This window comes from Cetorhinus maximus, chromosome 7, assembly GCF_964194155.1.
Source record: "Cetorhinus maximus chromosome 7, sCetMax3.hap1.1, whole genome shotgun sequence".
Lineage (NCBI taxonomy): Eukaryota > Metazoa > Chordata > Chondrichthyes > Lamniformes > Cetorhinidae > Cetorhinus > Cetorhinus maximus.
The window spans coordinates 108,087,702-108,115,436 of record NC_135885.1 but is presented as its reverse complement, the minus strand read 5'-3'; the positions used below and the strand labels follow the sequence as shown (position 1 = coordinate 108,115,436).

General features: G+C 43.6%; 1 protein-coding gene across 2 annotated transcripts in view; it reads right to left on the bottom strand.

The window, feature by feature from the left end:
- The window catches only part of LOC144682500 (uncharacterized), a 64,819-nt gene extending 37,416 nt beyond the window's left edge, over positions 1 to 27,403 (bottom strand). The window contains exons 1-2 of one of the 2 annotated variants that reach the window (XM_078544892.1): positions 27,288 to 27,403; positions 11,944 to 12,285 (exon numbers count right to left, since the gene is read on the bottom strand). In XM_078544892.1, coding sequence (XP_078401018.1) covers positions 11,944 to 12,285; positions 27,288 to 27,357 — 412 coding nt within the window. In that variant the 5' untranslated portion in view covers positions 27,358 to 27,403. The remainder of the gene's footprint in view (positions 1 to 11,943; positions 12,286 to 27,287) is intronic. The other variant, XM_078544893.1, reaches the window with a different exon arrangement.
- Between the last annotated feature and the right edge of the window lie 332 nt (positions 27,404 to 27,735).

Sequence of the window (27,735 nt, the reverse complement as noted above, 5' to 3'; positions counted from 1 at the left end):
TAAAGTTTCATGGCTGCTTCTCCATGAAATGACCCTGATCACAGAGCATAAGGAGTTGCCCTCAGCCAAACAGGAGTCAGACATTCACAGAGGCTATGTGAAGTTGTATGGCATGTCCTCACTGCATGTCATCATCATCATCCCAGAATCGAGTGACTATTAGGGCCTCCACTGCATCTCCATAACATGAACCTGAGCATTGAGGATATGTGCACTGCCATCAGCCACACAAGAGGCAAACATTCACAGATGCAAGGTGAGAATGCCAGGGCTGGATGTCGAGGGATTTACATGATTGAATAAAGAGAAAAAGGGAGGCTTATGGCAGAAACCGAGGGCTTAAAACAACAGAAGCCCTAGAAGAGTATAGAATGTGTAGGGGGGAACTTAAAAAGAAAATGAGAGTGAAAAGGGGACATGAAAAAACATTGGCAGGTAAAATAAAGGAAAATCCAAAGTTATTTTACAGTACATTAAGAGTAAGAGGATAACTAAGGAAAGAGTAGGGCCCATTAAGGACCATAGCGGTAATTTGTGTGTGGAGCTGGAAGATGCAAGTAGAGTTCAAAATGAATACTTTGTGTTGGTGTTCACAAGTGAAAGGGATGACGTGGGTATGGAAATCAGGCAGAAGGACTGTGATATAATTAAAGAAATTAGCATAGAAAGGGAGGAGGTTCTAAGTGGTCTGGCAGGCTTAAAAGGATATAAATCTGCAGGCCTGGATGAAATGTATCCCAGGCTGTGAGTGAGGCAAGGGAGGAGATAGCAGGGATGCTGGCAATAATTTTCAATTTCTTTCTGGCCACACGAGAGGTGCCAGAGGACTGGAAGACAGTCAATATGGTACCGTGATTCAAGAAGGGAGGAAGGGATAAACCAGTGAACTACAGGCCAGTCAGTCTAACCTCAGTGGTGGGGAAACTATTGGAAGCAATTCTGAGGGACATAATTAATATATACTTGGAGAGGCAGGGATTAATCAAGGACAGTCAGCATGGTTTTGTTAAGGGGAGGTCATGTCTGACCAATTTGATTGAATTTTTCAAAGAGGTGACCAGGTGTGAAGATGAGGGCAATGCATTTGACATAGCCTACTTGGACTTCAGCAAGGCTTTTGATAAGATCCTGCATGGGAGACTGATAATGAAGGTAAGAGCCCATGGGATCCAAGGCAATTTGGCAAATTGGATCCAGAATTGGCTGAGTGGCAGGAAGCAGAGGGTGATGGTCGAGGGGTGTTTTTGTGACTGGATGCCTGTGTCCAGTTGGGGTTCCACAGGGATCGGTGTTGAGTCCCTTGCTGTTTGTGGAATATATAAACAATTTAGACTTGAATGTAGGAGGGTTGATCAGTAAATTCGCGGATGACACGAAAATTGGTGGGGTGGTAAATAGTGAGGAGGATAACCTTTGATTACAGGAGGATATAGACAGGCTGGTCAGATGGGCTGATCCATGGCAAATGAAATTTAATCCAGATAAGTGTGAGGTGATGCACTTGGGCAGGACACACAAGGCACGGGAATACACGATGAATGGTAGGACTCTGGGAAGTACTGGGGATCAGAGGGACCTTGGTATACAAGTCCACTGGTCTCTTAAGGTGGCGGGACAGGCAGATAAAGTGGTTAAGAAGGCATATTAGCCGAGGTATAGAATATAAGAGCAGGGAGGTTATGCTGGAACTGTATAAAACGCTGGTTAGGCCACAGCTAGAGTATTGTGTGCAGTTCTGGAATCCGCATTATAGGAAGGATGTGATTGCATTAGAGAGAGTACAGAGGAGATTTACCAGGGTGTTGCCTGGGCTGGAGAGTTTTAGTTATGAGGAGAGATTGGATAGACTGGGGTTATTTCCCCTGGAGCAGAGGAGATTGAGGGGGGACATGATTGAGGTGTATAAAATTATGAGGGGCATAGATAGGGTAGACAGGAAGGAACCTTTGGTCGAGGGATCAATAACCAGGGGACATAGATTTAAGGTAAGGGGTAGGAGGTTTAGAGGGGATGTGAGGAAGGATTTTTTCACCTAGAGGGTGGTGGGAATCTGGAACTCACTGCCTGAAAGAGTGGTAGAGGCAGGAACCCTCATAAAATTTAAGAAGTATTTGGATGTGCACTTGCGATGCCATGGCATACCAGGCTATGGGCCTAGTGCTGGAAAATGGGATTAGAATAGTTAGGTACTTGTTTGACCGTCGCAGACTCCATAAGACCATAAGACATAGGAGCAGAAATTAGGCCATTCGGCCCATCGAGTCTGCTCCGCCATTCAAACATGGCTGATAAGTTTCTCAACCCCATTCTCCCGCCTTCTCCCCGTAACCTTTGATCCCCTTACCAATCAAGAACCTATCTATCTCGGTCTTAAATACACTCACTGACCTGGCCTCCACAGCCTTCTGTGGCAATGAATTCCATAGATTCACCACTCTCTGGCTAAAGAAGTTTCTCCTCATCTCTGTTCTAAAAGGTCTTCCCTTTACTCTGAGGCTGTGCCCTCTGGTCCTAGTCTCTCCCACTAATGGAAACATCTTCCCCACGTCCACTCTATCCAGGCCTTTCAGTATTCTGTAAGTTTCAATCAGATCCCCCCTCATCCTTCTAAAATCCATTGAGTATAGACCCAGAGTCCTCAAACGTTCCTCATATGTTAAGCCTTTCATTCCTGGGATCATTCTCGTGAACCTCCTCTAGACCCTCTTCAGGGCCAGCACATCCTTAAAATTGCTCACAATATTCTAAATGTGGTCTGACCAGAGCCTTATAAAGTCTCAGCAGCACATCCCTGCTTTTATATTCTAGTCCTCTCGAAATAAATGCTAACATTGCATTTGCCTTCCTAACTACCGACTCAACCTGCAAGTTAAACTTAAGAGAATCCTGGACTAGGACTCCCAAGTCCCTTTGCACTCCAGATTTCTGAATTCTCTCCCCATTTAGAAAATAGTCTATGCCTCTATTCTTCCTACCAAAGTGCATGACCTCACACTTCCCCACGTTGTATTCCATCTGCCACTTCTTTGCCCATTCTCCTAACCTGTCCAAATCCTTATGCAGCCTCCCCTCCTCCTCAATACTACCTGTCTCTCCACCTATCTTTGTATCATCTGCAAACTTAGCCAGGATGCCCTCAGTTCCTTCATCTAGATCATTAATGTATAAAGTGAAAAGTTGTGGTCCCAACACAACCCTGCGGAACTCCACTAGTCACCGGACACCATCCTGAGAAGGACCCCCTTATCCCCACTCTCTGCCGCCTGCAAGACAGCCAATCTTCTATCCATGCTAGTACCTTGCCTCTAACACCATGGGCTCTTATCTTACTGAGCAGCCTCCTGTGCGGCACCTTGTCAAAGGCCTTCTGGAAGTCCAAGTAGATAACATCCATTGGCTCTCCTTTGTCTAACCTAATCGTTACCTCCTCAAAGAATTCTAACAGATTTGTCAGGCATGACCTCCCCTTGATGAAACTATGCTGACTTTGCCCTATTTTACCATGCACTTACAAGTATTCTGAAATCTCATCCTTAATAATGGACTCTAAAATTTTACCAACAACCGAGGTCAGGCAAATCGGCCTGTAGTTTCCCATCTTTTGCCTCACTCCCTTCTTAAACAGGGGGGTTACATTAGCGATTTTCTAGTCCTCTGGGACCCTCCCTGACTCCAGTGATTCCTGAAAGATCACCACTAATGCCTCCACTATCTCTTCAGCAATCGCCTTTAGAACTTTGGGGTGTAATCCATCTGGTCCAGGTGATTTATCCACCTTCAGACCTTTCAGTTTTCCTAGCACCTTCTCCTTGGTAATGGCCACCATACTCACCTCTGCCCCCCGACTCTCTTGAACTTTGGGGATGTTACTCGTGTCTTCCACCGTGAAGACTGATGCAAAGTACGTATTCAGTTCCTCCGCCATTTCTTTGTTCCCCACTACTACTTCTCCATTTTTCAGCGGCCCAGTGTCCACTTTTGCCTCTCTCTTACCCATTATATATCTAAAAATACTCTTGCAATCTTCTTTTATATTACTGGCTAGTTTACCCTCATATTTAATCTTCTCCCTACTTATTTTTTTTTAGTTGTCCTCTGTTGGTCTTTGTAGGCTTCCCAATCCCCTGGTTTCCCACTACTCTTCGCCGCATTGTATGCTTTCTCTTTAGCTTTTATGCTGTCCCTGACTTCCCTTGTCAGCCATGGTTGCTTCGTCCTCCCTTTAGTATGCTTCTTCTTCCTAGGGATGAATTTTTGCTGTGTCTCCCAAATTACTCCCAGAAACTCCTGCTATTGCTCTTCCACTGTCTTTCCTGCTAGGCTCATCTCCCAGTCAATTCTGGCCAGCTCCTCCCTCATGCCTCTGCTGTTGCCTTTATTCAACTGTAATACCGTTACATCTGATTCCAGCTTTTTCCTCTCAAATTGCAGGGTAAATTCTTTCATATTATGGTCACTTCCTCATAAGGGTTCCTTCACCTTAAGCTCCCTTATCAAATCTGCCTCATTACACATCACTAAATCTAGAATTGCCTATTCTCTAGTGGGCTCCACCACAAGCTGCTCCAAAAAGCCATCTCGTAGACATTCTACAAATTCCTTTTCTTGGGATCCACTACCAACCTGATTTTCCCAGTCTACCTGCATATTGAAATCCCCCATGATCACTGTAACCTTGCCTTTCTTACACGCCTTTTCTATCTCCTGGTGTATCTTGTGCCCCACGTCCTGACTACTGTTCAGAGGCCTGTCCCATTATGGTTTTTTTACCTTTGCGGTTCCTCAACTCTAACCACATAGATTCTACATCATCTGACCCTACGTCATTTCTTGCTATCGATTTAATTTCATTTCTTACTAACAAAGCAACCCCACCCCCTCTGCCAACCTGCCTATCTTTTCGATAGGATGTATATCCTTGGATATTTAGCTCCCAGTCCTGAACCCCTTGCAGCCATGTCTCCTTGATGCCCACCACATCATACCTGCCAATTTCAATCTGCGCCACAAGCTCATTTACCTTATTTCGTATACTGCGTGCATTCAGTTACAACACCTTCAGTCCTGTATTTCCCGTCCCCTTTCTCATTGTCGTCCCTTTATCTGATGTGCTTGAAGTTAGATTCCTAGCCCTTTCCAAACACTCTGTCCTATTTTGTGTTCTGGGGACTTTAATAGTCTCTCCTGGGCTCTCCATTCTTTTCAGTTTTTTCATAATTTTCCATGAAGTTGAATCCACCCCCCCACACGCTAACCTGCTGCTTTGTTTCCCATTAGTCATAATTCTTGCAGTTTTACCCTTCCCTCCCCCTCCACTTTCTAGTTTAAAGTCCTGTTGACCACCCTATTTACCCTTTTCGCTAGAACATTGGTCCCAGATCGGTTCAGGTGGAGACCGTCCCAACGGTACAGATCCCTCCTGTTCCAATACTGATGCCAGTGCCCCATGAAATGGAACCCCTCTTTCCTGCACCACTCCTTTAGCCATGTGTTTACTTCCCTTATTCTTGCATCCCTATGCCAATTTGCACGTGGCTCGGGTAATAATCCGGAGATAATAACCCTTGGGGACCTGTTCTTTAATTTAGTTCCTAGTTCCTGATAATCCCCAAACAGGTCCTCTTTCCTAGTCTTACCTATGTTATTTGTCCCGACATGGACCACAACAACTGGACCCTCCCCCTCCCTCTCCAAGGACTCGAAGGGCCGAAGGGCCTTTTTCTATGCTGTAGACCTTTATGCCCCTTTGACTCTATGACTGTGCTCACTGCATCTCGTCATCTTCCTCCACAAACGTTGCAGTTATGAGGGCCACCCGAGCATGCCTGCCTTGTCTGGCCAGCGCAATGGCCTCATTGCTGGCATTTTCGCCTTCGAGGACCTCATCACTGTCATTCCCTTTGACTTCCTCCTCATCAGAGGATATGTGCAGCTCTTCCATCTGCTCCTCAGCCAAGTTCCCCCTCGCTGTTGCAGCACCAATTTGCCTAGAGCATAGCAAGCCACAATGATGCACGACACCCTCTGGGGACTGTATTTTAGTGCTTCATCAGGCCTGTAGAGGCACCAGATCCTTATTTGCAGGATACCTATCGTTTGCTCACCAAAATCTGGGTCACAGCATGAGCCTTATTATACCATCGCTCTGCTGCAGTCCATCAAAAGGGCGTCATCAGTGGGTAGCCCTTGTCCCCAAGAAGACAACCCTGCAGCCTCTGTGGACCCTGGATGATGTCAGGGATCTGCGACCTGCTAAGGATGCAGGAGTCGTGGACACTCCCTGGGAACCACGCACAGACCTGTAGGATGCATTTGTGGTGGTCACACACAGGCTGAACATTCAGCGAGTGGAAGCCCTTGCAGTTGACGTAGTTGACTGTTTGTTGCCGTGGTGATCTAAGCACCATGTGAATGCAGTCAATGGCACCCTGCACCTGTGGTAAATCTGAGATCTGCGCAAAACTCAATGTTCTTGCTTCCTAGTTTTCCTGATCCCGGGTGAAATGCACAAAGTTCCGTGTCTTTGCGATGATGGCGTCATTGACCTCATGGATGCATTTTGAGGGTGGAGGCTTGCGCGATCCCGTACAGGTCACCTGTAGAGTACTGGAAGAAACCACTGGTGTAAAGATTGAGCACCATGGTCACTTTCACAGCGACTGGCAATGGATACCCTCCATGTCCCCATGACATCAAATCCAGCAGCAGGTGGAATATGTGACCGACCAATTCCCAAGACATGCGCAATCTTTGGTTACACTGGTTCTCAGTCATCTGCAGGAATGACAGGTGCCGTCTATAGACCCTGGGTCTAGAGAAGCACCTACAAGAGATGGCTGTCTGTGGATCTTCAGCTGCATGCACAGCAGGCCCTGCAAATAATGAGATGCAAATGCATTAAAATTAAATTTCCAAGATTGGACGGTGGGAAATGCAGCTTGCCACTGACGGGCAGAATGGACAATTGCAAACTGGTTTCATGATGGCGTGAAACCGATTTTTGGCCTTCGTCATATTGTCCACTCACGCCCGTCATGACGCCTACCGCCAGCAGGACCGGATGATTCCGCCCAACCTCTTTATCCCAGGAATAAATCTACAAAACCTTTTCTGAACTGCCTCCAATGCAAGCAAACCCTTCCTTAAAAAAGGAGACAAAAATTGTATCCAGTTATCTACGTGTGGTCTTACCAATGCCTTGTACAGTTATAGCAAGACTTCCCTACTTTATATCCCTTTGCAGACTTTTTATGTCCTCCTCACAATTTGCTCTTTGTAATGTCAGCAAATTTGGTTCATCCAAGCCATTCCAGTGTGCCAACCTGAAAATGGCCCATTTACCCAGACTCACAATGTCCTGTTAGTTAGTCAATCTCTAATATGTACCTTGGAGATATTAGCAAAATATGTGTGTGTTAGTGTTGGTACAACTCTCTGCTCTGTTTGTTCAGAGAACACTAGCCCTACAAAGTAGTGTTGTTAAACTGATAACCGTTCAGTTTCATTATTCCATGTGTTTCTCTGTTTAGTGTGACTCAGATTGTAGCCAAAGGGGGTATAACTTCTCATATTAGTGATTCAAAATGATTCTAGTGAGCTTATGTGTTTGATTAATTGTGTAATGGTAAATAGGAAACAATATATGCACTATTTCAATGTAATGCTGCAGTAATTAAGACTGGATGGCAATGGGTAAAAGCATTCTTAAACTGCAGAGATGCAAGAATAAGACCATAAGACATAGGAGCAGAAATTAGGCCATTCGGCCCATCGAGTCTGCTCCGCCATTCAAACATGGCTGATAAGTTTCTCAACCCCATTCTCCCGCCTTCTCCCCTTTGATCCCCTTACCAATCAAGAACCTATCTTTCTCGGTCTTAAATACACTCAATGACCTGGCCTCCACAGCCTTCTGTGGCAATGAATTCCATAGATTCACCACTCTCTGGCTAAAGAGGTTTCTCCTCATCTCTGTTCTAAAAGGTCTTCCCTTTACTCTGAGGTTGTGCCCTCGGGTCCTAGTCTCTCTGTAAGTTTCAATCAGATCCCCCCTCATCCTTCTAAACTCCATTGAGTATAGACCCAGGGTCCTCAAACGTTCCTCATATGTTAAGCCTTTCATTCCTGGGATCATTCTCGTGAACCTCCTCTGGACCCTCTCCAGGGCCAGCACATACTTCCTGAGGTACGGGGCCCAAAATTGCTCACAATATTCTAAATGTGGTCTGACCAGAGCCTTATAAAGTCTCAGCAGCACATCCCTGCTTTTATATTTAGTCCTCTCAAAATAAATGCCAACATTACATTTGCCTTCCTAACTACCGACTCAACCTGCAAGTTAACCTTAAGAGAATCCTGGACTAGGGCTCCCAAGCCCCTTTGCACTCCAATCTGATGTTCTCATGGAGGGCTTATCCTGATGGAATAATGAAAGGTAAAATTAGCCCAGCAGCAGGGCTCATCAAACAAGTAAGGAAGAAAATCAGTAGTAACTTCAAAAGGGAATTGAATATACACTCAAAAAAGGAAAAAAAAACTTGCAGAGTTATGAGGAAAGGGAAAGGGAGCAATATGAACTAGAAAGCTCTTTCAGAGAACAGGCACAAGGAGCCGAATGGCCTCTTCTGTGCTGTACAATATTATGATTTCAGCCTAGAGATAAATTAGCAAGGTACGAAATGAATGGATTATAAAAACAGGATATTCTTATGTTATCATTCAATCCCCTTAACTCCTATGAAAAAACAAAGAACCATTAACTCCCCCACTCCCCCATGGAATTAAGACACGTCCCTCCCAAAATCGGAACCGCCACGTCATTGGCTCTCCCCACAATATCACTGTGCTTCCCCGCCATGATCGGAGCTCTCACTGATGATTACTGACTCTAGGACTCCAACACAGATTACACTGCCCCCACTTCTACCTTCAACCCCCCAGTGATTACCTCAACCCAACGAGCCACTCTGTATCCACCTCCATTCATAATCTTTACCCCAATAGCACGAATTACCTGCTCTGGAGCTGTGGCCTCTGTTATAGCCAATCAAGCTGACTTCCAGGTAGGGATCCTGGGCTGTAACTCCTGAGCTCCAGGACAGTGAAACTATGGGGACCCCAAAGATGCACTGTTGAAACCCAGCCCCCTAGGTTCCCAGGTAAGGACCAATTGCCTGGGAAGTACAAACTTCCAATGTGCAATTGTCCTGTAATGGGAACCATCTGAAAATGCGATTTAAATTGCAAACTTTAAATGGTTCCAACTGTGTTACATCAATAGTTACCAGGAAAAACTTAGAAGAATTAAAACCTCGTCTGACTTCTGGGTAACTATTGTTCAGATCTACACCGACCCTCCCATGGGACTCCCCCCACCCGCCCTACCGAACTCCCAGAGGATGCACCCCACCTCCAGACTACCCCCAGGGGACACCTCCCATACGCCAACTAGCACCCACTGGACTCCCTCCACCCACAGTACTCCCCTCAACCCCTGAAGCCACTGTCATAGTCACCCCACACTCAGATTGTTCACCCCCACCGAACTCCCCGCCATAGGACTTTGCCCAGGACTCCCCCAACCCCAAACCCCCAGGGGACTCCTCTCACCCCCCGACAACCACCCCTCACCCAGGATTCCCTCTCTGGGACTACCCCCAACCCCTGACTACCTCACCCCTAGGCCCTATCTGGCTCCCCACCGCTACCGCTGACTGCCTCCCCTTCCCTCCTAGCTGTCTGATTCCTCCCCAACTGTCTGTCATTCCCCCGATTGTCCCCAACATCTGTCTGACCTGCCCCTCCCGCTGACTGTCTGACCCTGATTGTTGCCTCCTCGAGTGTTGCCTCACCCACATGACTGTTGGCACCCACCCGACTATTGGCCTCCTCCCTGAATGTTGGCCACCAGCCCCCAACTGTTGGCCACCCCCTTGACTGTTGACCACACCCTCAGTTGTCGGCCCCCACCCCAGACCTTCCCACCCCACCCTGCCTGGACCCCATCACTCCACCACCCCTAAATTCTGCGTACATGACAAACATACCTTCTCTTTGACTTGAAAGTGGCTACACCTTTAATCTTCCTGATTTATGGCAGCCAGTGCCGTAAAAAGGGGGCATGGCCTCTTTCTATCCGATTCTGCAGCGCTCGACTGAAGGCCTTGAATAGTTTCCATCTGGTCTGAGTCGGAAGGTCAGGCGAGACAGGATCAAGAAGATTACAAGATAAGAAAGTAGGAGCAGAGAGGCAATCCGACTCAGATTGCCACTCTGTAGATGTTCAGGAATGTTTATGAAGCCCATGCACACAATCTGTCATCAACAATGCTAGCAAGTGACACTTGCTGAGCAATAACCTGCTCACAGACGCCCAGTTTGGGGTCTGCCAGGGCCACTCAGCTCCTGACCTCATTACAGCCTTGGTTCAAACATGTATAAAAGAGCTGAATGCCCGAGATGAGGTGAGAGTGACTGCCCTTGACATCAAGGCCTCACTTGACGAGTGTGGCATCAAGGAACCCTAGCAAAACTGGAATCAATGGGAATCAAGGGGAAAACTCTCCGCTGGTTGGAGTCATACCTAGCACAAAGGAAGATGGTTGTGGTTGTTGGAGGTCAGTCATCTCAGCTCCAGGACATCACTGCAGGAGTTCCTCAGGGTAGTGTCCTAGGCCCAACCATCTTCAGCTGCTTCATCAACGACCTTCCTTCCATCATAAGGTCAGAACTGGAGATATTTGCTGATGATTGCACAATGTTCAGCACCATTCGCGACTCCTCAGATACTGAAGCAGTCCATGTCCAAATGCAGCAAGACCTGGACAACATCCAGGCTTGGGCTGACAAGTGGCAAGTAACATTCGCTCCAGGCTTGGGCTGACAAGTGGCAAGTAACATTTGCGCCACACAAGTGTCAGGCAATGACCATCTCCAACAAGAGAGAACCCAACCATCCCCCCTTGATGTTCAGTGGCATTACCATCACTGAATCCTCCACTAACAACATCCTGGAGGTTACCATTGACCAGAAACTGAAGGGCTAGCCATATACTGTGGCTACAAGAGCAGGTCAGAGGTGAGGAATTGTGCGACAAGTAACTCACCTCCTGACTTCCAAAAACCTGTCCACCATCAACAAGGTACAAGTCAGGAGAGTGATGGAATACTCCCCACTTTTCTGGATGAGTGCAGCTCCCACAACACTCAAGAAGCTTGACACCATCCAGGACAAAGTAGCCCGCTTGATTTGCACCACATCCACAAACATTCACCCCCTCTACCACCGATGCACAGTAGGAGCAGTGTGTACCATCTACAAGATGCAATGTAGCAACTCACCAAGGCTCTGCTGACAACCTTCCAAACCCATGACCAATATCATCTAGAAGGACAAGGGCAGCAGGTAGATGGGAACACCACCACCTGGAAGTTCCGCTCCAAGACACTCACCATCCTGACTCAGAAATATATCGCCGTTCCTTCACTGTCGCTGGGTCAAATCCTGGAACTCCCTTCCTAACAGTGCTGTGGGTGTACTTACCCCACATGGACTGCAGCGGTTCAAGAAGGCAGCTCACCACCACCTTCTCAAGGGCAACCAGGGATGGGCAATAAATGCTGGCCCAGCCAGCGAAGCCCACATCCCGTGAATGATTTTTAAAAATCTGCACAGTACTTGGGGACTCCCAGGCTAGCAGGTTTTTCAACCAGAGCTCCTGACCCAACACCCGGTGGGAAATGCCTCCCCATTAATATCGGGGCCATAATGTGGTAGTTGTGATATTTCTCTATTCCAATTACACACATTAAAAATGCCAAACCTGGCACCTACAAATTAGATAAAATATTACTGAATATGAAATTGAAACTGATTTGTAAAGTTAATTCTTATTTTTCTCTTGAGAAAGTGAGATGAGAAGATTGAAAGCAGGAAGTTCTTACCTGGTTCAATAACAACAAGGTGCCATTTAGTTTCTTGCTTTACAATCAATCCAATCACTATGCAGGTGTAATTCCCTGAATCAGACATCTGCACGTTCTTTATCTGCAGGCTGTAGAGTTCCTGGGGAGGACGTAATAATACCAGTCTCCCACTCAGATTGGGCATGTGTGTTTGATTGAGGATATGTGCGTAAGTACAAATAGATTCAAATTTACTGTTGTTTACTTTGTTCCAGGTAATTTGAGTCAGGTTTACTAGTGAGATATTTCGACATTGAAGTGTTACTGTTTCTCCAACTGAAACTGTGACGGATCCTCCATCATCAGCATCTGTAAAATAAACTGTTCAATCACCAATAAATTCAATATTAGCCAAAAATTTGATTTACATTTCATAACTGAAACTGAGCATAAGATATTCAAATGTAAATTATGTTGTTTATTTAAAACACTGTCATTATTTCAAATCAGTTTTATTCATATTTGAATCTTTTACAGAACAGGTAGTCAGATTTCTTCCCCTTCCAAACCATTATTGAATAAATAGCTTTGTGGGCTGTCAACTCTGGCTCTGAAATGTATTTTGATGTCCTTTGACCACTCCCACCCGAACCTATGAAGTCTGATAATAAAAGGAATTAAGAAATACTTTTTTTTAGTGAATTTTATGAAGTTTGGAAGACCTGTGTTTTCAGTACTTTGTTGTATGACAGTGGAACATGGATACAAGAAATAGTAGTAGAGTAGGAGTAGACCTATGGCCCATAGGAGTAGACCTATGGCCCATCGAGCCTGCTCTACCATTAAATACGATTGTGGCTGATCTTGTGGTTCAATTCCATTTTCCCACCTGCTCTGCATATCTCTTGATTCCCTGAGAGACTAAAAATCTGTCCAATGAAATCTACATCACTCAGTCAACAGCTGCCCTCACACATTGGGAACAACTGAAAAGGAGGCACCATCGGCGAGTGCAACAAATCATGTCAATGTGAAAGGGGAGGTGGTGGTGTAGGATTATGGAGACATGGCTGCAGGGTGACCAGGGATGGGAACTGAACATCCAGGGGTATTCAGTATTTAGGAAGGACAGACAAAAAGGAAAAGGTGGTGGAGTTGCATTGCTGGTTAAAGAGGAAATTAATGCATTAGTGAGGAAAGATATTAGCTCCGACGATGTGGAATCTGTATGGTAGAGCTGAGAAACACGAAGGAGCGAAAAACATTAGTGGGGGTTGTATATAGACCCCCAAACTGTAGTGGTGATGTTGGGGATGGCATTAAACAGGAAATTAGAGATGCATGTAATGAAGGAACATCTGTAATTATGGGTGACATTAACATGCATATAGATTAGGCAAATCAAATTAGTAACAATACCGTAGAGGAGGAATTCCTGGAGCGTATACGGGACGTTTTTCTAGACCAATACGTTGAGGAACCAACCAGAGAACAGGCCACCCTCGACTGGGTATTGTGTAATGAGAAAGGAATAATTGGCAATCTAGTTGTGCGAGGCTTCTTGGAGATGAGCGACCATAATATGATAGAATTCTTCATCAAGATGGAGAGTGACGTAGTTGATTCTGAGACTTGGGTCCTGAATCTTAAAAAAGGAAACTACAATGGTATGAGGAGTGAGTTGGCTATAATGGATTGGGAAACGTTACTTCAAGGGATGACAGTGGATAGGCAATGGCAAACATTCAAAGAGCACATGGGTGAACTGCAACAATTGTTTATGCCTGTCTGGCGCAAAAGTAAAACAGGAAAGGTGGCCAAACCATGGCTTACAAGGGAAATTAGAGATAGCATTAGACGCAAGGAAGAGGCATTTATATTGGCCAGAAAAAACAACAGACCTGAGGATTGGGAGCAGTTTAGAATTCAGCAAAGGATGACCAAGGGATTGATTAAGAAGGGGAAAATAGAGTACGAGTGTAAGCTTGTGGGGAACATAAAAACTAACTGTAAAAGATTCCTATAGGTATGTGAAGAGAAAAAGATTAGTGAAGACAAATGTAGGTCCCTTACAGTCAGAAACGGGAATTTGTAATGAGGAACAAAGAAATGGCTGACCAACTAAATACATACTTTGGTTCTATCTTCACAAAGGAGGACACAAATAACATACTAGAAATGTTGGGGAACACAGGGTTTAGTGAGAGGGAGGAACTGAAAGAAATTAGTATTAGTAGGGAAATGTTGTTGGGGAAACTGATGGGATTGAAGGTCGATAAATCCCCGGGGCCTGATAATCTACTTCCCAGAGTACTTAAGGAAGTGGCCCTAGAAATAGTGGATGCATTGCTGGTCATCTTCCGAAATTCTATAGACTCTGGAACAGTTCCTATAGATTGGAAGGTAGCTAATGTAACCCCACTATTTAAAAAGGGAGGCAGAGAGAAAACAGGGAATTATAGACCAGTCAGCCTGACGTCGGTAGTGGGGAAAATTTTAGAGTCCATTATAAAAGATTTAATAGCTGAGCACGTGGAAAACAGTGGCAGAATCGGACAGAGTCAGCATGGATTTATGAAAGGGAAATCATGCTTGAAAAATCTACTGGAATGTTTCGAGGATGTAACGAGTAGAGTTGATGAGAGGGAGCCAGTGGATGTGGTTTATTTGGACTTTCAGAAGGCTTTCGACAAAGTCCCACATAAGAGATTAGCATGTAAAATTAAAGCATATCTGATTGTGGGTAGCGTATTGAGATGGGTAGGAAACTGGTTGGCAGACAGGAAACAAAGAGTAGGAATAAACGGGTCTTTTTCTGAATGGCAGGCAGTGACTAGTGGGGTATCACAGGGATCAGTGCTGGGACCCCAGTTATTCACAATATATATTAATGATTTAGATGAGGGAATTAAATGTAATATCTCCAAATTTGCAGATGACACAAAAGTGGGTGGGAGGGTGAGCTGTAAGGAGGATGCAGAGTTGCTTCAGTGTGATTTGGACAAGCTGAGTGAGTGGGCAAATGCATGGCAGATGCAGTATAATGTGGATAAATGTGAGGTTATCCATTTTGGTAGCAAAAACAGGAAGGCAGATTATTATCTGAATGGTTATACATTGAGAGAGGGGAATGTGCAACGAGATCGGGGTATCCTTGTACACCAGTCACTGAAGGTAAGAATGCAGGTGCAGCAGGCGGTAAAGAAGGCAAATGGTATGTTGGCCTTCATAGCCAGAGGACTTGAGTACAGGAACAGGGATGTCTTGCTGCAATTGTACAGGGCCTTGGTGAGACCTCACCTGGAATATTGTGCGCAGTTTTGGTCTCCTTATCTGAGGAAGGATGTTCTTGCTATAGAGGGAGTGCAGCGAAGGTTTACCCGACTGATTCTTGGGATGGCAGGACTGACATATGAGGAGAGATTGAGTCGATTAGGATTATATTCGCTGGAGTTCAGAAGAATGAGGGGGGATCTCATAGAAACCTATGAAATTCTAACAGGACTAGACAGGGTAGATGCAGGAAGGATGTTCCCAATGGTGGGGGAGTCCAGAAGCAGGGGTCACAGTCTGAGGATGCGGGGTAGACCAATTAGGGCTGAGATGAGGAGAAATTTCTTCACCCAGAGAGTGGTGAGCCTATGGATTTCGCTACCACAGAAAGTAGTTGAGACCAAAACATTGTATGCTTTTAAGAAGGAGTTAGATATAGCTCTTGGGGCGAAAGGGATCAAAGGGTATGGGGAGAAAGCGGGAGCAGGCTATTGAGTTGGATGATCAGCCATGATCATAACGAATGGCGGTGCAGGATCGAAGGGCTGAATGGCCTACTCCTGCTCCTAGTTTCTATATTTCTATGTTTCTGTGTTTCTATCCCAGGGACCAATTTAGTGAATCTTTGCTCTACCACCTCCAATGCCAATATATCCTTTCTTAAGTATGGAGACCAAATCTGCACTTACAATTATCAAGAAAGAAGCTCAACAATTTCCTTCTTTGCTATCTGAGGCACAATAGGGATATATCCTGGAAGGTGGCAGTTACCTCAACGGCAGAACTTCCAGGTTTGTTAGTATTCTTCAAGCAGTGGCAGTTTCATTGGTGTGGGCGCATCTGCAGAATGGAAGGCAGCTACATATCCAAGGGCTTTCTCTATGGTGAGGTAGCTGGAGCCAGACGACCAGTAGAATGCCCAAAGCTCCACTTGCAAGCATGACATGAAGGCTCTAGACATTGATTATCATGCCTGGGAATCACTAGCTGATGACAGAGGAAAATGGTGACACCTCCTGTGGGCTGCCGTGCACCGGTACAATGATCAGTGACTACAGCAGCTTGGCAACGGATACCAACACTGAAAACAACAATCCAGAATGACACTTGGTAGCTTCATGTGCAGCACTTGATTCTTTTCAGCCAGTAAAGCTGTACCATACAAAGATACCCCATTTGAAACAGGTTTATTTGCTGCATGTCCATTGTCTTTCATAAGGGGAAGGATGCCTACGACAACAATGCATACACTTCATTAAGGCCTAGGTTCAATGCCTCATCCAAAAGGTGGCACTTCCAACAGTGTAGCACTTCATCAGTACTGAGTGCTAGAGTACATTTTGTGCTCAAGTATCTCGAGTGGGATTTGTACGTACAACCTTGTGACTTAGAAGTGAGTGTACTTTGCTAAAGCTGGGCTCAAAGATAACCAGGAAAACCAACCAAGACACTTCCCTTCCCTTCCGTGACCTCTCAGCCTCAATTTCTGGTGATAAGACTGTCCACCAATATTCATTACACGCCTACCGACTCCCACAACTACCTCGGCTACAGCTCCTTACACCCCGCTTCCTTTAAGGGCTCCATCCCATTCTCTCAGTTCTTTCGCCTCCGTCACATCTGTTCTGATGATGCCACCTTCCAAAACAGTTCCTCTGACATGTCTTCCTTCTGCCTTAACTGAGGTTTTCCACCCACGGTGGTTGACAGGGCCCTCAACCGTGTCCGGCCCATCTCCCGCACATCCGCCCTCACACCTTCCTCTCCCTCCTAGAACCATAATAGGGTCCCCCTTGTCCTCACTTATCACCCCACCAGCCTCCACGTTCCAAGGATCATCCTCCACCATTTCCGCCAACTCCAGCATGATGCCACCACCAAACACATCTTCCCTTCACCTCCCCGGTGGCTTTCCGCAGGGATCGTTCCCTCCGGGACACCCTGGTCCACTCCTCCATCAGCCCCTACACCTCAACCCCCTCCCACGGCACCTTCCGATGCAGCTGCAGAAGGTGCAACACCTGCCCTTTTACTTCCGCCCTCCTCACCGTCCAAGGGCCCAAACACTCCTTTCAAGTGAAGCAGTGCTTCACTTGCACTTCCCTCAATTTAGTCTACTGCATTCGCTGCTCCCAATGCGGTCTCCTCTACATTGGAGAGACCAAATGCAGACTGGGTGACCGCTTTGCAGAACACCTTCGGTCTGTCCGCAAGCATGACCCAGACCTCCCTGTCGCTTGCCATTTCAACACACCACCCTGCTCTCATGCCTGTCCTTTGCCTGCTGCAAAGTTCCAGTGAAGCTCAACGCAAACTGGAGGAACAGCACCTCATCTTCCGACTAGGCACTTTACAGTCTTCCGGATTTAATATTGAGTTCAACAATTTCAGATCATGAACTCTCTCCTCCATCCCCACCCCCTTTCCGATCCCCCTTTTTCCAATAATTTATAATTATTTTACAAATATATTTTTCTTTTCCCACCTATTTTTAAATTTATTTAGATCTATTGTTTCATCTCCACCTTTTAGCCCATTTCGATCCCTTCCCCCCACCCCACCTCCACTAAGGCCATCTGCCACTAGCTTGTCCTGCTTGCTACCCTTAATGTCCCCATTAACACAACCTTTAGACAATATCACCACCGTCAACACCCCTTTGTCCTTTTGTCTATGACATCTTTGGCAGTGTCTTCCTGGCCTCCACCTATCACTGGCCTCCTATTGAGCTCTTCCTGTCCCACCCTCCTCTACCAGCTTATATTTCATCTCATTTCTATATTTTTTAGTTCTGATAAATGGGCATACAGACTCAAAACGTCAACTGTATCCCTCTCCACAGATGCTGTCAGACCTGCTGAGTTTTTCCATGTATTTTTGTTTTTGTTCAGGAAAACTAATGTCCTTTAGCGAAGGGAGTTTCTACCCCTGCCTTGTCTGGTCTAAAAGTGATTCCTGTCTCCAACTACGTGATTTATCCTCTAAGCCTGCCTTGCAAGCTACCCAATTGTACACAACTACAACAAAGTCTAAATAAAGAAAAAAATGGACCGACGTATTGCCTCAGAGTGAGATTTAGGTAATTATAGTTCATTGAATCCTGCAAATTCCTCCTTACCAACTTTTGGGAACTAGTGCCCAAGTTGGGAGACATGTCTCAAACAATTGTTAAGTAATCCTATGTTGTCGTGATCATAGAATCCTATTTTTCAAGCAAGGTCCTAAACTTCCTTGGATATAACTGATCCATCAGGGTTACACAGTCAAGTGGAAATGGTTCTGGGAATCCTCATCATTGACTCTGGACACTATGAAATACCCCAGGGGTTTAATCAAACTGCAAAAGTTCACAAGAGATCCATCGCCACATTTTCAGGGCATATAGAGATGTTCAATTATTGCAACCTTGCTAGCTTTATTTTATTCTAAAAACAAATAAAATAAAAATGAATTGGATATATGGGGTGTGAGTTTAATTGAAAACTTTCAGGATAACCTTGCCACAAACTAACCTAAATGTCATACAGCAGGACTAACTGTAGTTGTAAGAACATCAGTCCCGTTTTCTGTTCTACAATGTAAAACTGAAGCTAAGTAGTAGAACAATAACAGTGACTTATTTTGTTCTTGAAAATGTTATTCATGGAATTGGCCCAACCCCAACATAGAATTTCTGAAACTGACTGGAGGATAGGCCGCCAAGTCATTCAGCTGAAAATCTGTACTTCCCATCCATGCTGAGGAAGTTTCCTGTGTTTCCTTGTCTGTTTTGTCCCTTTCTCTCCAACTCCTCCATGTGCCCCTACTCCTACCTCTTTCCCCCATCTTCCTCCCATCTCTCCCCCTCCTCATTTCTCTTTTCCCCTTCTCATCCTCTAATTTTTAAGTTGGTTTCTTTTTAAAACACAAAATCATGCCTCTAACATATTCTGGCTCTATTATCATAGACTAAATCTAGCAGGCTGAAGCTGGTCACCCTGAGGCACTGCAAGATAGCAGTATAGCAGCCAAACTGTGTCCAGGATTTTCCGGCCCAGTCGTGGGCGGGACCTGCTGCGGGCTAGGCAGTGCCCCAGCCAGAAGCCCACTGACTTGTGGAGGGACTGGAAGATTGCATCGACGGGCTGGTGCAGAAAATTCTGCCCTGTATCTCAATGCAAACTGTAACCTTGATCACTATTGACCTAGGAGATGAACCTTGTGTTGGTGGTGTTCAAATGGCAATAACTGAGGACCTTAACAAAATCTACACATTGAAACAAACATATATGGACAAAATCTTTAGCTCGGCGGGGGGCCACACGCCAACCTGACAGAGCATAAAATGACGCTCGATGACGTCGGGCGTGCTTCCTGAAGTCATCGCACACTCTCGCAACATTTTGGTCGGTGGGCGCCCACCGACAATTAAAAGGCCATTTAAAAGGTAATTGAAGTAAATTTTTCACTGCCTGTCCAACGGGCAGGATGATGTTTCCAAAAGCAAATAAAAACTTTAATTTTTCATAAATAACATGTCCCTGCTCATGTGACGGAGTCACACGAGGGGATATATTTCAGACCTTTTATCAAATCTTTCATTTTTTTAATTCAAATCAGTTCATTTCCCTGAGGCAGAGAGCTGCCTCAGGGACATTGTGTAGCGTGCATGCGCGAAGGTCGTGCTTGCCCAGCTCGCACTCCTCTCCCCGGCCTGCACAGGCAGCGCTGCCGCTCGCGCTTCTCGCTGGTTGGGCTTTAATTGGCCGCCAGCGCGAAATTGTCTTCCGGGCCCGATCACGGGCAGCGATTTGCTTCCTGACCATCCTCACCCACCACCACCGAGCCCGCGTGCCAAGGGCAAAATTCTGCCCATAAGCAAGGCAAGCTTATAAGGAAGAAACAGGAGATATTTCAATGAATGATCTTGGCGGGTAATTTTTACCTTCAGTAAATTGTTTCCATGGGCTTTTATTTTTTTTACTTCCTGCAATTACCCACGACTTGCTAATATTGAATTACCTGTCAGGGGCTCTTGCAGCAGTGTAACACTTCTCATCCTTGACCATGATACAAAGTTCAGAAAAACCATAAAAGAATTAAATCAATGCTGTATACATCGTTATTATTGCATCAAGCCATTCCCTGAGCTTCATGTCACTATAAAGGTGCAGTTTGAAAAAAGGACTTTGAAAAAAATGTAAACATGAAAATATAATGAAATACATTTAAGTGGCTATGTAGCTTTGATGATCAAATTGCAAGGGTCAAAATATATTTGTATTCATTCTATTTTCCATTGCCTGTACTGGTTGGTTTGTACTGCACTCTCCACTGCTTTCCACAATCTGATAAACTTTCCATCTGACTGTCACATTCCGGTTTTTGCAGAAAGCAACAGTTGGTGGGTGGGGTGGGAAAAATCATGAAAATTTGACAGCTCAGTTTGGCACTTGCTGGTATCAAAAATAGGCCTCTGGCAACATGGTAAATCCGGGGGCAGGAAGAGGGGTTTCTGTGAGAGGTTGCTGGCTGAGGAAGGAGGGGAGGGAGCCTGGTGCAGCAGAGACTCAAGTTTTACTTATGGGGACTGGAAGAGCACATTGTTCCTTTTGATCCCACTAAAGAAAATTTGCTTACCTCAGTAGGGGCTTTCTTAGCTGTGGATTAAATTGTCATCTAGGCCAATGTAAATCATGGGACCCCAATTTGTGTTTAATAATGAAGCTCACACTGTCCTCTGGTTGGAGCATAAAAGATGCCCAAATTAACTTGTAACTATTCACCAAGTCAAGAACCACTTCTTCACAAAAAAAGTTTGGTGGAAGTCTGGAACTTTCTCCCTCAAAAAGCTGTTGAGGCTAGGTTACTTGAATACTTCAAACTTGAGACTGATGGATTTTTGTTAGGCAAGGGTAATAAGGGCTATGGAACCAATTCGGGTAAGATGGAGCTTAGGTAGAGGTCAGCCATGATCTAATGAATGCAGAGACAGACCTGAGCTGTTGAATGGCCTACTCCTGCTTCCAGGTTCATATGTTCCTGTGTACCTGGGAGCAGATTCACTGAAACTTGCAAAGTTGAATTCCTGTCCTTGGGACTATTTTTTGTTTCATCTTGCTAATATCTGTAACCCTTTTTCAGAAAAGCTGAATTCCATAGGCTCCAAAATGTCAGAAAATGCTGCAAATGAAAAGGCAAATGAAACATTTTCAGAAATTCCCCTTGAAGGTTCCCTAAAATTTCCCCCTCAACCATTGATAGTAAAAATGGATTACCTAGCCATTTATTAATTTTCTAATTTGCACCTTGCTGTGCACAAATGATCTGCTGTATTTGACTACATTACAATGGTGAGTACATTTCAAAATGTGATTACTTAGTTAACTCCTGGTGGTGTCAAAGATTCACGATAAATATAAACACATTTAATTTTTAAAATAAGCCTTCCAGTAGAATTTGTTGGAAAACCTGAAATTGCTCCCAGTATTTCTAATGAGACGGAAGGAAGGGGGTAGGAGCTCTGAAAGTGAAAGCCAAGAGGACGGGTTTCCCAGATTTAGCAGTCTTGCCAAAACAAACAACCAGGCGCCTTTTAATTTTTTTTTACTAGTTTTTCTGGCCAACAGTCACCTGATAACAGGTGGCTTTCCTGTCAGGTGAAAAAGCCTGTGGTATAAGGCCACACCTAACATGCAGAGAGGAGGAGGAAGTGGTTATGGGGAGGGGGGATTGGTGTTTGTGTGACAGATCATGGTTTGGAGAGGTTTAGTGTTGATAGGGAGAGATCCATCCCAAAGGGAAAGATCATTGCCGGGGCAGAGATAGGAGTCGGAAGAACAAACTATGGCTGTGGAAAGAGCCTGGAAATGGGGAAAATTCAGAGATGAGGAGTTGGTGATTGCAGGGGGTTGGGAGAGATCAAAAGGGAGTCAGATATCATGGAGGATCACTGGGGGATTGGCAGTTAGTGATTGCAGAGGGATCGGGGCGAGTAGAAATGTCAGAGATCACAGAGGACAAGTGAAGTTATTGGAGATCACAGCAGACATGGGTGGGAAAGGGATGAAGATGGGAGGTTCAGGGTGGGGTGGGGGATATGACTGTTAATGAGGAGGGAGTCAGGGGAGTTATTGTGCCTTTTTGAAATGTATTTTTTCATGGGATACGGGTGTTGCTGGCAAGGCCAGCATTTATTGCCTATTCTTAACTGCCCTTAAACTAAGTGAATTGCTAGGCCATTTCAATGTAAACAATATTGCTGTAGCCTGGAATAACATGTCAGCCTGACCATATAAGGATGACAAATTTCCTTCCCTAAAGAGCATTAGTGAACCAGATGGGTTTTTAAAAACAACAATCAATGCTTCAGTTACCAATATTGAGTGTAGCTTTCAATTCCACATTTTATTAATTGAATTTAAACTTTACCAGTTACAATGGGGGGATTCAAACCCATGACCCCAGAGAATTAGCCTGGGCCTCGGTATTACTAGTCCACTTACATTACCACACGCCACCATCTGCCAACTGTTAGCAAACACTCTTCTTTCTCTGGCCCACAAGTAGAGCTATAAATATACTTAACTTATGGGTCAGGCGTTTCTCACCTCTTTTTGCCTGGCAGGTTGGCAAGACCCAGAAAACAGGGCCAAAATGAGTAAAAGAATAAAAAAGCCTCCATTAATAAAAGATTTTGCCACCTGACCTACTGCTTGACAGCAGATTTATCATCCGCTTCCTTGATCTGCGTCCACTGAAACAAGTTGGGTTTGGGATTTTAACATCTCATCTGACGCAACTCACATATAGCCCAGGATTTTAAATTATCCCTTGAGTCCAGGATTTTAAATTATCCCTTGGAGTCAAGCACAGTCAGTGGAAAAAGTGAGCGCAACTCCATTCAACATAAGCTCAGGTCAATATGTAAGGAAAGATTTTAAGCTTGCTAATGCTGTACTGCCATTGGCTTCTCTTTTATATTGTAGTGATGGTGACCTTTAGCCTTTGCCTATTAAGCAGAGAATTTAAAGTCAACTTAAAGTGGGTTGTTGAGCCAAGGCTGACCTGAAAATAACGGTCAGCTTAGTCACTTGGTAAACCTAATTTAATGGCACATCAGTGCATAGGGATTCATGTACTTCAGCAAATGATAAGGAGTTGATATTAGGTGCAGGAAATGCAGTTACTTCTGGAAAGAAAAATATTTGACTAGAAGTTTCCAAATATAGAAGATTAACATGAAATAATATTTGTATCAAAGGCAGGTTTATAATTAAAGCTGCACTGGATTAAATAACAATTATATGTATTGACTTAAACTATTGATAAAATAGCAAAATAAGGGAGTCAACTGAAAACAGAGCTTGTCAAATAAGGAAAGTAAAGTTATTGATGAGGGTTAAACAATTACATGCCCCTTTAAGGAATTGTATTTTAATTTTTATTTAATGTAATGCAGAATTGTGTGGATTGTCACATTGTGGGAGTGAGAAATATACATAAAAACTGACTGTTTGTATTATGTATTTAGATATGTAACCATCTGTGCTCAGGACTGTAAAATGTGTGAGTCTCCAACCAACAAACATTAGGTGTGGGTCTAGGGTAGGTGGTGACGGCATAGTGGTATTATCACTAGACAGGTAATTCAGTGACCCAGCATAATGCTCTGAATCTGGGTTTGAATCCCACTGCAGGTGGTGAAATTTGAATTTCATAAAAATCTGGAATTAAAAGTCTGATGATAACTGTGAAACCATTGCAGATTGTTGTAAAAAATCAATCTAGTTCACTAATGTCCTTTAGAGAAGGAAATCTGCTGTCCTTGCTTGACTCTTAATGCCCTCTGGGCAATTAGGGATGGGAAATAAATGCTGGCCCAACCAGGACACCCGCATCCCATGAACAATTTTTTTTTTAAAAGTATTATTTCTTTACTCTTTCTTTACTGCATATTTAATAAATCTAGATTTCTGATATCCATTAAAGGACTTTATTGGTTTGAGGATAACATTTTAAATATAGTAAGAAACCAAAGCCTAACAAATATGAAACATTCTCCCATTCGATTTCTCTTGACTTTCTGCTCTTTTTCCCCTTTCTGTTGCTCTCCCAAATTTACAGTGGAAGGTGGGTGAAATTCTACTCCATGGTATATTAGCAGGTTGTTGGAATCATTTGTTATAATCAACTGGCATTTTCATAAATTATTTTGCTTTTGTTCCCCTTCTTTATCTTTTTAGATCTTATTCAGCATAAATCTTTCTGTATTCTACAGTATGAATTTGAGAGCTGTCCCCAACTTTCCAACAAGAGCTGCTGAGGAATGAAAACCTCCTTTTTGTCAGGAGGTGGGAGACTTTTGTTTGGAAAACAGACATTATTGAAAATTAATGAATGGATATTAAAGTAACACAGCAAAGATTAACTAGAAACATGCTGGGGATGAGAAATTATATCATGAGGAGAGACTTGAGATACTGGGACTGTATCACTGCAGAAAAAGTTATCAGATTTAATAGAGGCTTTTAAATGTATAAATGCTTTTGATAGTGTAACTAGGAAAAGGCTATTAATTCTGAATAGAGCCATTGATTCTGATTAGAGTCAGATGAGGCCTCATTCAATTTAAAGTTGTCATTAAGAGAGTAAAGAGAGGGGGGGTTAGGATAATGTTTTATGTACAGAGAGTTACTAGGATATCAAATGTCTTTCCACACGCAGTGGCTGGGGTGAAGACTATTCATCATTTAAAGCAAAAGTAGATAAAAGATTTTAAACAGAGGAAAATAGATGAGGAGATAGTCAGGTAGTGGGTTTGTTTTTAGAATGTTTTAGCCAAGAGCTCACACAGACATAATGAACTGTATGGAATTTCTGTGCTGTAAACTTCTATGGTTCTAACCTAACCTCTCAGGGAACATCACTTTTGTTAATGAATTCTATCTCTGACACTCAGGGCAGAAACTTTGATTAGCAAAGCTCACATACAAAGGCTTGTTTTCAGTTCTCCTGAATGTTCTATTTTTCAGATTTCATCTATGCAGAATAAACATGCTAAACATTAGTCTAAAAATACCACAAGTAAAAATGTGTATAAAGTACTTGGATGTGAACTATGCAGATCAAAATCTCTATCCAGTTAGGTTCCCTGATGCCTTGGAATACTGCATTACTTCAACGGTGAATCTGAGATCTCCTGATCAGGGAATGTTATACAATTGAATTAAATCCTCATAGGTGAGAATCACTGTTCAGAATTCCAATCTTGTCTCCTGTGGTGGTAGAGTGCATTAACTCTCCAATAAATGTGGGACATATAGAGGAATCTTAAGCATTTGTACCTGACTTAGGTCAGGAGATTGTGAGTTTAAGTCCCACTCCAGGCTGACACTTCAGGGCACTACTGAGGGAATGCTGTATTATCAGAGGTGGTGACTTTTGGATGAATTGTTAAATTAAGTGCCTTCTACCTTCAAGAATGGAAGTTAAAGATCCTGTGATTTTCCTTGAGGAAGAGGAGAGAGTTCTTCTGCTTTGCTGGCCAATATTTATCCCTCAGCCAACATCATTAAAGAAGGCCATCTGCTCATTACTGATCTTGGAGGATTAAAATTGACTGTCATATTTCTCTACATTACAAGAGTGACTACCCCGAAAACATATTTAATTAGCTGTGAAGCACTTTGAGATGTACAGAGGTTGTTAAAGATGCTATACACGTAAAATTTCTTTACATTGCTATGTTTGAGTCTACAGATTAATCCATTACAACAACCACATTATCAAGAAATAACTAAATAATACAGAGCTTGCATTTTAAACAACAGAGGCACAATTACTGCAGGAAGCACTGGAGCTTTGTGTTTGAATAAACAAGACATAATCACAAACCACAGCTAGACTAGACTAGCAATATTTCTCTCAGGTTTCTGCATTGCTTTGATACAATGGCCCAGAATAAATAGAAGAAGGACTTATAAGTGTAAATTAGATCAGATAAATTAAGTGCCTTTCAAGTGCAGAAAGAAAAATAAAGATAGAGAAAGAACAATTGGATTGAGAGAGAGAGAGAAGAAAATGAAAAACAAACAAAAAGTAAGAACTTTTTTGACATTTTTTAAATCTCCTTAAACATTTCACAGCCTGAAGCAATAAGATAACACACTTATAATGTTCACTTTCAGGGCAAGAAAGGTTTATCTGCAGCCATTGACAATTATAATATTGTTAAAAAGGGTACATAGCCTGTTCATTACTTGACTTATTTTACATTGGCAAGTTTAATGGAAAATAAATGTGCAAATGCAGTAACTTCATGAAAATCATGGGGCGGTTAAAAGTGAGATGCGGTTTACTTGAAGCTAACAGCAGAGCAGCACAAATCAATCAACAACTTGCCAGTTCACAATTCCCAAGATAATCCTTCTTTGCCCCAAATTGTTGGTTCATTTCCACATTAATGATGGCATTGATTGGCAATTTAGAAGCTATTTTTTTTCATCAAAACTCGGGCCATTACTTATTTCTCAGGTCTAAACCACATGCTCTTGGGAACAAGCAGTTATGAAATCTGAATGGAATGTTTGCATATTCAGATGCCTGAATTAATAATTTATCAAAATAAGAGAAGAGGAATTTCATTCAAAACTTGTTAAACGATTCATCAAAACTAACGCAGGTAAAGTGGGACTGTGAGCATTTAGCATTTAGACACTAGCATAAATGTATGTAACTTATATTTGCGCATCAGTACTAAAAGTTTCTCAATATACAACAACACAACCAAGTAGTCCAGTAAAGAAATTAACTTTCTGTCCATGCTCTGCTGTATCAGTAGCACAATCAGGAAGCTGCACACCACACACCTACAGTTTTCCACCCATACATTTTAATGGGTGGAAAATGTTATGCTATGTATACAACGCTGTCCAAAATTAGAATTTATGCTTACATTCCTCATTATAAAACAGTTACTCGGATTTAAATCATTATGCCACTATTAATAAAATTACACAGTTTGGGGGCTGGCTTATATTTAAATGGCTTGTGTGAAACTGAATTTGTTCATAGTAACAGGACAGTTTTGTCATATCAGTGCAAAAATAGATGGCGGTTAAGGGTCTTACCTGAAGCAATGAGTAGATTCAGAATTATTCCAGTGCTGAGGAACGATTTACACAAATGATAAGACTTCATCTTGCAATGGGAAAGAACACATCAAGTGGTGCAGCCTATCTTTTTACAACAGTGATTCAAAAGTAAGTAATGCTGAAACATGTGGTTTCTCTTTCCTGTATGACATGGAATGTAGCTGCTGCTTCCCCTCCCTCCATTAATGAATTTGTATTAATGAAAAAATAACTCAAAGTTAGTATTGTTTCTTCTGTGAGAAAGTGGTCCACACAGTGTTACAAATATTTAGAATTTGAAAGGCTTTGCACGGGATTTTCCTGCCCTGCCTATCACTGGGATCATTCAGTCCTGCCGAAGTTAGTGGACTTTTGGCTGGGCTGCCAAATCTCCCACAGCAGATCCTGTCACGATGGGGCTGGAAAATCCCGGCCATTGTCTTCA